General features: G+C 38.0%; 1 protein-coding gene across 1 annotated transcript; it reads left to right on the top strand.

Annotated features, from left to right (window-relative positions):
- Nucleotides 1–8,331: 8,331 nt before the first annotated feature.
- LOC120301676 (olfactory receptor 14A16-like) lies at nucleotides 8,332–11,177 on the top strand. The gene is made up of 2 exons (XM_039329200.1): nucleotides 8,332–8,577; nucleotides 9,460–11,177. Exon 2 carries the CDS (start codon nucleotides 9,486–9,488, stop codon nucleotides 10,398–10,400), a length of 915 nt encoding a protein of 304 aa, XP_039185134.1. The 5' UTR covers nucleotides 8,332–8,577; nucleotides 9,460–9,485; the 3' UTR covers nucleotides 10,401–11,177.

The raw sequence follows: 11,177 nt of genomic DNA, 5'->3' as shown, positions 1-11,177 counted from the left end.
AGGGTGCCAAGATAGTTCTCCTGACTCTTGTATGTACAATAGAACTACATATAAAGTTTGTAGAAAAGGTGTCCAATGTCAGTGTTATAACCCGAAGTCTGATCCTGATCATTGGGCCTTACAAATCAAAACACATAGAACAAGAACTAGCTACAAGGACCAGGCACTCTTAGGGATCTCCCAATGGAAATCCAATCCACACTCCAGTTTTAGCGTCACCTTTGATGTTTGCAAAGCAGCTAATTATTGGACTCCAACATATGGTTGCGGAGCGATCGGTAATATTCACAACTTTATCCCAAAACATAAGTACTTGTGCCCACCAGATGGATGTGCGGTCAAATGTAAGTGGTGGTCATGTATTAAGTGGCATACCCAAGACCCAAAAGAGATAGACCACATCTTGTTTGAAAAGAAGGAAACAAAAGCAAATTCCTGTGGAATGGATAACTGTAATTTGGTGACTCTCACAGTCCAGAATGCCAGTTGGTTCCTAGAACAAAATAGGTGGGAAAGTAAGAAATGGATGTTTGGGATAGGAATAGATACAAATGGCTATGACCCAATGTCAGAAATAGAAGTCAAAATTATAACTGCAACCAAAAGACCAGAACAAAAATCATTATTTTGGTCATATTATGAGGAAATGGAGAACCTACATATTCCTGAAGTATCTAGACATGTAACCAATACCTTTGTTAAGTTAGCAGAAGACATTGCCCATACTTTAGGCGTGTCTAACTGTTTTGTGTGTGGTGGAACAAACATGGGAGAAAGGTGGCCATGGGAGGCACAAGAGTTAAATTATACCAAGGTACTAGAAATGTCTAAAAATAATAATTTAACCTATACAAGTGGGAAAGATGGTGATTGGGGTCTCACTTCCAACTTGGTAGGACATGTATGTTACTCAAGAAACAAAAAAAATCTTGTGTAGCAGTAGGTGACCTCCTATGCACAGGGACATGGGAAGATGGTAAATGGTGGTCTGGAACCAACAAGACCACTGCTATGGATCTTGGAATTAACAAGGCTGCTATAACTATGTTAAGTTTTGTTAATTCTAGGATGTATTTTAATTCCTTGCTTGATCCCCTGCCTTATAGCCATGATTCGGAGGATCTCAGAAAGGACAGCCCAATTAACAGCAAAACATGAAACAATGTTAGCCTTATGGGAATATAAAATGGTACCTTCAGGAGATCCGGAATCAGAGATAGAATAATGGAAGTTTAAGCTGGAAAACTTCCAAAAGGGGGGAGTAATGTGGGAAAGAAATAGAATAACATAGAATAAAGAAGAATAAAGTAAAATAATAATAATAATAATAATAATAATAATAATAATAATAATAATGAAAAATCACTAAAAGCAAAAATCATGTGTCTGCATAATCTCTGAAAGAAAGCTGTGTTAGCCAAAAGCTGTATTAACAGTACGTGAATGACCTAATGCATATTTAGAAACATTGTATAAAAGTAAAAACTGCCTTCATTGTTATTCCCATGAGAAATGGAGCTAACGTGTGAGAAAGAAAGAGTACTGGGCCCAGTACTCTTCAACATCTTCATCAACGATTTGGATGAAGGGATAGATGGGGAACTCATCAAATTTGCAGATGACATCAAGCTGGCAGGAATAGCCAACACTCCAGAAGACAGGCTTCAGGTACAGAAGGATCTGGACAGACTTGAATACTGGGCACTAACTAACAAAATGAAATTCAATGGTGAAAAAAGCAAGGTTCTACATCTAGGCAAGAAAAACCAAATGCACAAGTACAGCATAGGTGGCACCATGCTCAATAGTAGTAACTGTGAGAGGGACCTCGGAGTCCTAGTAGACAATCACTTAAATATGAGCCAGCAGTGTGCGGCAGCTGCCAAAAAGGCCAACACAGTGCTAGGCTGCATTAACAGAGGGATAGAATCAAGATCACGTGAAGTATTAATACCACTCTTCAATGCCTTGGTAAGGCCACACTTGGAATACTGCATCCAGTTTTGGTCACCACGATGTAAAAAAGATGTTGAGACTCTAGAAAGAGTACAGAGAAGAGCAACAAAGATGATTAGGGGACTGGAGGCTAAAACATATAAGGAACGGTTGCGAGAATTGGGTATGTCTAGTTTAACGAAGAGAAGGACAAGGGGGGACATGATAGCAGTATTCCAATATCTCAGGGGCTGCCATAAAGAAGAGGGAATTAAGCTATTTTCCAAAGCACCTGAAGGCAGGACAAGAAGCAACGGGTGGAAACTAATCAAGGAGAGAAGCAACCTAGAACTAAGGAGAAACTTCCTGACAGTGAGAACAATTAATCAGTGGAACAGCCTGCCTCCAGAAGCAGTAAATGCTCCAACACTGGAAGTTTTTAAGAAGAGACTGGACAGCCATTTGTCCGAAATGGTGTAGGGTTTCCTGCCCGAGCAGGGGGTTGGACTAGATGACCTCCAAGGTCCCTTCCAACTTTACTATTATTATTATTATTATTATAAACTATCTGAATGTTACACAAAGTAGATTCCATATACAATGTAAGATTCCATCTATGCTTCCTTTGTTCCTGAGAGAAAGAAACCTATAAAGCTTTAGTTTAGACCCTCCCCCTTGTTCAGAAATTTCCTGATTGTTAAGTCACTTCTGAACCTTTTTGCGCAAAAATAAAAATCTCTCTTTCACCTTCGGAATTTCGTAAAAGCCCTTAATTTTTTTAAGGCTTTATTTTTCCGGTGTTCGACTACTTTTCTCACATATGTGAGCCAGCAGTGTGCTGCAGCTGCCAAAAAAGCCAACTCAGTGCTGGGCTGCATTAACAGAGGGACAGAATCAAGATCACATGAAGTATTAATACCACTTTACAATGCCTTGGTAAGGCCACACTTGGAATACTCCATCCAGTTTTGGTCACCATGATGTAAAAAAGATGCTGAGACTGTAGAAAGAGTACAGAGAAGAGCAACAAAGATGATTAGGGGACTGGAGGCTAAAACATATGAGGAACAGTTGCTGGAATTGGGTATGTCTAGTTTAACGAAGAGAACGACGAGGGGGGACATGTTAGAAGTGTTCCAATATCTCAGGGGTTGCCACAAAGAAGAAGGAGTCAAGCTATTCTCCAAAGTGCCTGAGGGCAGACAAGAAGCAATGGATAGAAACTGATCAAGGGGAGAAGCAACCTAGAACTAAGGAGAAACTTCCTGACAGTTAGAACAATTAATCAGTGGAACAACCTGCCTCCAGAAGCAGTGAATGCTCCAACACTGGAAGTTTTTAAGAAGAGACTGGACAGCCATCTGTCCGAAATGGTGTAGGGTTTTCTGCTTGAGCAGGGGGTTGGACTCGATGACCTCCAAGGTCCCTTCCAACTTTACTACTACTACTACTACTATTATTATTATTATTATTATTGATCATCGCACAGTCAGCCAGATGTTCAGACTGGATTTGGCATTTTGTCTACCTATCGAGTCCTTACCCAGGACCTGGGATAGGCAGATGTGGATGTTTGATGGTATTACAGATATCGTCGCAGGATGGAAGCAGTTCCTAATAAGGCCGCCTTTTGCAATTGACTAATAGCGAATTTGTCAATGCCAATGGTGTTCAAGTGGTGCTCCAGTTGTTTTGGGATTGCACCCAAGGAGCCTATTACTATTGGTACTACCCTTGCTTGCTTTTGCCACAGTCTTTCTATTTCTATTTGTAGGTCTTTGTATTTTGTTATCTTCTCCAGTTCTTTCTCTTCTATTCTGCTATCTCCAGGCACTGCCACGTCCACTATCCAGACTTTTTTGTCTTTCTTATCGACAATTGTTAAGTCTGGGGTGTTATGTTGCAGGTGCTTGTCTGTTTGAATTCTGAAGTCCCAGAGCACTTTAATTTTATCATTTTCTATGACTTTCTCTATTTTATGATCCCACCAGTTTTTGCTTACAGGCAAATGATATTTTTTGCAGATCTTCCAATGCACCATTGTTGCTACTTTGTCATGCCGCTGCTTGTAATCAGTCTGTGCAATCTTCTTGCAACAGCTTACCAAGTGGTCCACTGTTTCTTCAGCTTCTTTGCATAGGCGGCACTTACTGTCTGTTGCTGTCTTCTCAATTTTGACTTTGTATGCATTTGTCCTTAAGGCTTGGTCTTGTGCAGCCAGAATTAGTCCCTCGGTCTCTTTCTTCAATTTTCCTGCTCTTAGCCATTGCCAGGTTTTATTATTATCTGCTTTCCCAGCTATTTTTTTCATGTATTGGCCATGTAGTGCTTTGTCTTCCCATGCCTCTATTCTGTTCTTCATTTGGTCTTTCTTGTAGGCCAGTTTGGTCTCTCCAGTAGTTAGTAAGCCTTCCTGATATACTAATTTCAGTGCATCTTCATCATTGTTCTTCAGATATTCTTCCAAAGCCATTTTTTCTTCTTCAACCATCTGATGTACTTGTAACATTCCACGCCCACCTATTTGCCTTGGTAGATAAAGTCTATCAATGTCACTGCGTGGATGAAGGGCATGATTCATTGTCATTATTTTTCTGGTCTGCCTATCCATTGCTTTTAGTTCTGCTTGAGTCCAGTCCACTATTCCAGCTGTGTACCTAATGACTGGGATTGCCCAGGTGTTGATTGCCTTTATGGTATTTCCTCCATTGAGTTTGGACTTTAAGATCTTCTTCACTCTCTTGATGTATTCACCTCTAATCTTTTTCTTGACTTCAGTGTGCTTGATGTTGTCAGCTTGAAGGATACCCAAGTATTTGTAGTACTCTTCCTCATCCAGACTCTTAATGTTATTTTCGTGGGGCATCTTGATTCCTTCAGTTTTCACTATTTTTCCTTGTTTGATAGTAAGTGTGGCACATTTGTCCAAGCCAAACTCCATTACAATATCTTGGCTATATATACGGACAGTGTTGAGCAGCGATTCTATTTCAGATGATGTTTTTCCATACAGCTTCAGATCATCCATGTAAAGGAGGTGGGATAGTCTGGCAGATGTTTTTGATGTTTGATAGCCATGTCCTGAGTTATTCAGTATTGTTGACAGAGGAAACAGTGCAATAACAAATAGTAATGGTGATAATGAATCTCCTTGAAATATTCCTCTCTTGATATTAACCTCTCCCAGCTTCTCACCATTGATCTGCAACTGTGTCTTCCATTGTGCCATCGATCTTTGCACAAATTTTCTGATGTTTCTACTGACTCCTGTTATTTCTAGGCACTTTATTATCCAATCATGTGGCAGAGAGTCAAATGCCTTTTTGTAGTCAATCCATGCCACATTCAGGTTGGTCTTCCTTCTCTTGCAGTTTTCCAAGATCATTTTGTCTATTAGGAGTTGATCTTTTGTTCCTCTGCTATTGGGGCGGTTTCCTTTCTGCTCAGGTGGAAAGAGATTGTTTTCAACTAGATGCTGTTGTACTGCATCAGCTACCACACCAGTTAGTAATTTGAAAGTTGTTGGTAAGCAGGTAATTGGCCTGTAGTTATCTGGTGTTGCCCCTTTTGCTGGATTTTTCATTATTAGGTAGGTTTTCCCAGTTGTTAGCCACTTTTCAATTTCTCCTCCTTGTAGTATATTGTTGAACTGCTTGGCAATGAGTGGGTGTATAACAGTTAGATGTTTCAACCAAAACCCATGCAGTTCATCTTCACCTGGTGCTGACCAATTTTTGATTTTCTTTGCTCTTTTTTCTACCATTTTTGTTGTTATTACTAGTTCTTTCATTTCAACTTCTGTTTTATTTGCATCCACCTCTTTTAACCAAGCTGCATCCTTGTTGTATTTCTTTGGGTTATCCCATATCTGCTTCCAGAATTGCACTGTTTCTTCCTTGTCAGGTACTGACTGATTCCTTGCAGTTTCTCCATTGATGGATTGGTAGAAACGTTTCTGATTGGATTGAAATTGGAGGTTCTGCCTATAGTTTGCAATTCGAGCTTCATATCTACTGATTTTCCTGGCTATAGCTGTTATTTGTTGCTTTATTATTTCCAGTGCTTCCTTGATCTTCCTTGTTTCTAAGTGGTATTTCTTGATTAGGTATTCTTTGGTCTTCTTGTTCTTCAGCTTCTTTTCTTTCATCTGTTCTAGCTTGCTTGCATGTGATCTTAACTTGCTGATCTTATTTTCTAATCTAACCTTCCATTTTTCTGGTGCACTGTTTGTTTGTTTTTCTTTTTTGTTGATTTTGCATCCCAGGTATTCTGTTATAACTGCAGCTGTGCTGTACATTAGTTGGTTTGTTTCTTGCAGTGAATTGGTGCTTATACTTGATATTGCAGTATTTGCATCTTTTAATGCTTGTGCTAGCTGTTTCTTTGGAACAAGCTTCAATGCAGGTAGCCTTATTCTGTTGTTTTTGTGCTGTTCTAGATGCTCAGTTATTCTTTGTTTCAATTCTTTTATTTCTTTAGTTAGAGGGTTTTGTTCTTCCTGAGGAAGAGGTGCCTGGTTTCCAAATGAGAACAGTTGTATATCTCTACTGGATTCTTTCACTGCAAACTCCCCCTGGTTTGCCTCTACATTCTGAATTACTTCTGGTAAGGCTTTGATTTCTTTGCCCTGGGTAAACCTTTGCAGTTCGTCCAATTCTGTTTCTGTGAATACTTTATTTCGTGTTATAAATCGGCGTTGATCTGCTAGTCTCTGTTCTGTTATTTCTGATTCTGGATGTTGTTCTTTCCAGAACTGGTGCATTCGTTTTAGATATCCTCTCTTGTTGGACTTGATCTGTAGTAACAGATCATTATTTCTTTGTTTTCCATCACTGTGTATCTGCGACGGGTAAACACCTTTTCTTCCAGTAGTTCTGCAGCTGCTGGCCCTGGTTGCTCAGCCAACAGTCCTGAGTCCTGTAACCCATTTTTCACCAGATATCCAGGAACTCCAATATCTAGCGTGGACCTTGTTAACCCGGGCAACATCCGAGCCGGTATGGCATTCTGAAATTTACGTCTCACCATATTTTGTATGGGAGAGACACTCTTTGTCTGACTCCTCTGATGAGACCTGTCCAGTATGGTTGAACCTCTGGCATAGCTCTCATCTTCCTCAGAGTACACAAGCCCCACAACCATGTCAAGGTAGTGCCTCACTGGGGGATTATTATTATTATTATTATTATTATTATTATTATTATTATTATTATCATTATTATTATGGATCATCGCACAGTCAGCCAGATGTTCAGACTGGATTTGGCATTTTGTCTACCTATCGAGTCCTTACCCAGGACCTGGGATAGGCAGATGTGGATGTTTGATGGTATTACAGATATCGTCGCAGGATGGAAGCAGTTCCTAATAAGGCTGCCTTTTGCAAGTGACTAATAGCGAATTTGTCAATGCCAATGGTGTTCAAGTGGTGCTCCAGTTGTTTTGGGATTGCACCCAAGGCGCCTATTACTATTGGTACTACCCTTGCTTGCTTTTGGCACAATCTTTCTATTTCTATTTGTAGGTCTTTGTATTTTGTTATCTTCTCCAGTTCTTTCTCGTCTAATCTGCTGTCTCCAGTCACTGCCACGTCCACTATCCAGACTTTTTTATCTTTCTTATCGACAATTGTTAAGTCTGGGGTGTTATGTTGCAGGTGCTTGTCTGTTTGAATTCTGAAATCCCAGAGCAGTTTAATTTTATCATTTTCTATGACTTTTTCTATTTTATGATCCCACCAGTTTTTGTTTACAGGCAAATGATATTTTTTGCAGATCTTCCAATGCACCATTGTTGCTACTTTGTCATGCCACTGCTTGTAGTCAGTCTGTGCAATCTTCTTGCAACAGCTTACCAAGTGGTCCACTGTTTCTTCAGCTTCTTTGCATAGGCGGCACTTACTGATGATGATGATGATGATGATGATGATGATTGGCATTCCACCAGGATTCTATGGGTTTTCTGATATTTCTTTTTGCTTCCCCCCCCTTATAATTGGCAGAACTATTATCCACCACTAGGTATGTGGACATATTTAGCCAAGGTCAAGCTCTTCCCCTGCCTGTAGCATGCAGAAAGCTGGAAATAAAAGAGAATCACAAATGATGATTCTCACTTGATTGTGTTTCACAATTTAAACTTTTGTTAATAATCGGAAATATTATTATTGTATGTGATATGATAACAGGTCCTAGACAAAACTGTTGTGTTCATAATGACAAATTATGTTTATGAACACACAGAAGTCAGCTTCATTTACATTTGTTAACTGTGTTAATAAGCACAGAGAAGTCAGTTTCATTTTGCTGTACAATTCTCTTGAGGGAAATAAAGATTAATATAGATTCGGAATAGAAATAACTACAATTGCAGATAGATATTTCACTACATGAAAAATAGTGGGACAGCATTTACTTAATGGGAAGAAAGATCTGGAGACATTTCTGTGTAGACTTTAAATAATGAATTAACTACACATATAACATTGGTTCTTTTTCCTCATGATAATTATAAAGAATAAAAAACAGTTATAATTTGCAGAAATTTATTCCAAATCTTCCTTATGAACTGATCATTAATTGGTGAATTAGCATTGGCAAAGTCATCTCATCATCTAACTGTACATGAAAAAAAAAATGCATGGTAAGATTCCCAAAACTTTTTATTTCTCTGTTGTTAAAATAAGTTAAATATTATTGTTGAAAATGTGCCTACATAGCGTTCAACATTGTTTAAAAAAAATGCTGAGATGTCAGAGTTCAAAGGTGCAATAGGTTGTGTCTCACTTTCTGTCAAAACTCCACTACAGACATTATTGGTTTGTACTGGATGGGAGACTGCCTTTTCAAACTGAGTTTTCATTTCCTTCTGATTGTTGGATAAGGGAATTTATTAATTTATTCTGCTATTATTTGAGGCCCTTTGATTAAATGTATATAACAGTGATATAATTGTTTAAATACATGTTTAATAATCTTGTATTTATGTATTGGTTTAAAAGCGTTTTATGCTATTATTTTAGCCTAATATCTGGTGGGGAAATTGAGAAAAAAAAACATTGCCATCACTTACATAAATACACACAGAGAGAAATTATACAAAGAGGAAATGTCTGCTCTTAAGATTTTCAAATAAGAGATATAGTAAATTATTTTTATATATATTGGCTAGATTTACATTGCCTTTCTTCTAGAAGCACAAACTACCAGACATTGGAATTCTTCAATTTTCCTACATGAGCACAATCCTGTGGGATGGATCCAATTATTATGAATAATGTTTTTATTGATGAAAATAGATCTGAACCAACATGAGATAAATAGTTGAAAAGAGGAAAGAAGGAAAAATGTGATGTTGGTGGTTGGTCCTTTAGTACAGATGGGTAAAAATGGAAAAGAGTGTGTTCTAATATCCCCATCCTATATCTCTGTTTTTCATTATGTTTCTTGATTTTTCTATTCTTACCACCTATCAAAATGCCATCTCCAAAATTTTATCTAACTGAATTTTCCTCTTTTCTTGCAGTTATGACAGCTTTGTAATAAATAAACATGGAAAATCAAACCACAGTGTCTTACTTTCTGCTGCTGGAATTCTCAAAAAATCAGCATATGCAGCTTTTGCATTTTTTCTTGTTCTCTGTGTTATATCTGGCAACTGTAACAGCAAATATTCTCATCATATCTGCAGTTGCTTTTGACCATCGACTGCACAGCCCCATGTACTTCTTTCTCATGAATTTGGCTCTACATGACCTAGGCATTGTTTCAGTCATTGTGCCCAAATCCATGATAAATTCTCTCATGGATACCAGACACATCTCTTACTTTGGTTGTGTTGCTCAAATCTTTCTCTTTATGTCATTTGAAGCTTCTGATTTCTCCCTCCTGACAGTGATGGCATATGATCGGTATGTTGCCATTTGCCACCCACTGCACTATGAGATGGTGATGAACTGGAAATACTGTACTGAAATAATAATTCTAGTGTGGGTTACAGGTCTCCTCTATGGAATTTTGCATACCACTGGCACGTTTTCTATCCTTTTTTGTTCTAATGTTGTTAATCAATTCTTCTGTGAAATTCCACAATTACTAAAACTATCCTGCTCTGGATTAAATCTACTTGAGTTTGGAATTCTTGTGGCCAGTTTCATTGTTGTATTTGGTTGTTTTACTTTTATAGTTGTATCTTATGCATTGATATTTAAGGCAGTGTTTAGAATCCCTTCTGAGCAAGGAAGGCAAAAAGCCTTATCTACCTGTATTCCCCACCTCACAGTAGTGTCTATGTTATTATTAAATGGATGCCTTGCCTATATGAGACCTTCCTCTAACACACCATCTTTCTTAGATATTGGGTTGACTGTTCTGTATGCCCTCCTTCCACCTCTGTTCAATCCAATCATCTATAGCATGAGAAATAAGAACATCAAATGTGTCCTTTCTCAACTGTGGAGATTTTGATCAATTCTTTTAATGTTGTTTATAGTCTCTTCACCATAAGTTTTTTAAATTTTCCTGTCTTTTGTTTTACTTCTGTGAATAAAAGAATATAGTAGAAAGAGATAGTTGGGTGTAGCAAATCTAGCCTCTCAAACCAAAAGAACCTAGCTGTCGATAGTTGCTTAGCCTACATTTCTAATTACTGTCAAAACACTTTACAGATGCTAAATATGGATCTTTGGCAGCTCTGGCATTCCATAGGCTGACAATTCCTGTTGTTTACTGAAGTGAATACAGAATGTAATGGAATTGGTGGTATGAGAAGTTTTATATCAAAATATATTTTATTGTTTATATTGTTTCCATCTTCCCTTAAAACATTAACAGAATGGGCTGAGAATTAGCATCTCTATTAGATAATTGACAGTCCAGTTGAAACTGATTTTTTAAAAAGCAAAATCTTTTTTTTGGGGGGGGAATACCTTTTATTCAAACTTTTTCAAACTACCAAATAAGTTACCCAGACTTAATCCATATATTAAAGGATAAAGTCTGTAAACACAAATAGAATTAATTAAATTAGTTCTCCCAGCAAAACTACATATTTGTAAGAATAAACAGCATAGATGACATACCTACACATACACACCTCAAATGTCACCCTAGAATCAGCACACAGATACTTCCACACCTCAGACTAACTCCCCTATAAAAGTATGTCACTGTACCCCATTTCTCTGGAACTGCCCTTAAAGGCAAACTCTTTGCTTTTAGAAATAAATATTTCTCCTTTCCTCA

The sequence above is a fragment of the Crotalus tigris genome, unplaced genomic scaffold (assembly GCF_016545835.1).
Source record: "Crotalus tigris isolate CLP2741 ecotype Arizona unplaced genomic scaffold, ASM1654583v1 scf7180000024390.453493, whole genome shotgun sequence".
Classification (NCBI taxonomy): domain Eukaryota; kingdom Metazoa; phylum Chordata; class Lepidosauria; order Squamata; family Viperidae; genus Crotalus; species Crotalus tigris.
This window is presented reverse-complemented; position numbering and strand designations above follow the sequence as displayed.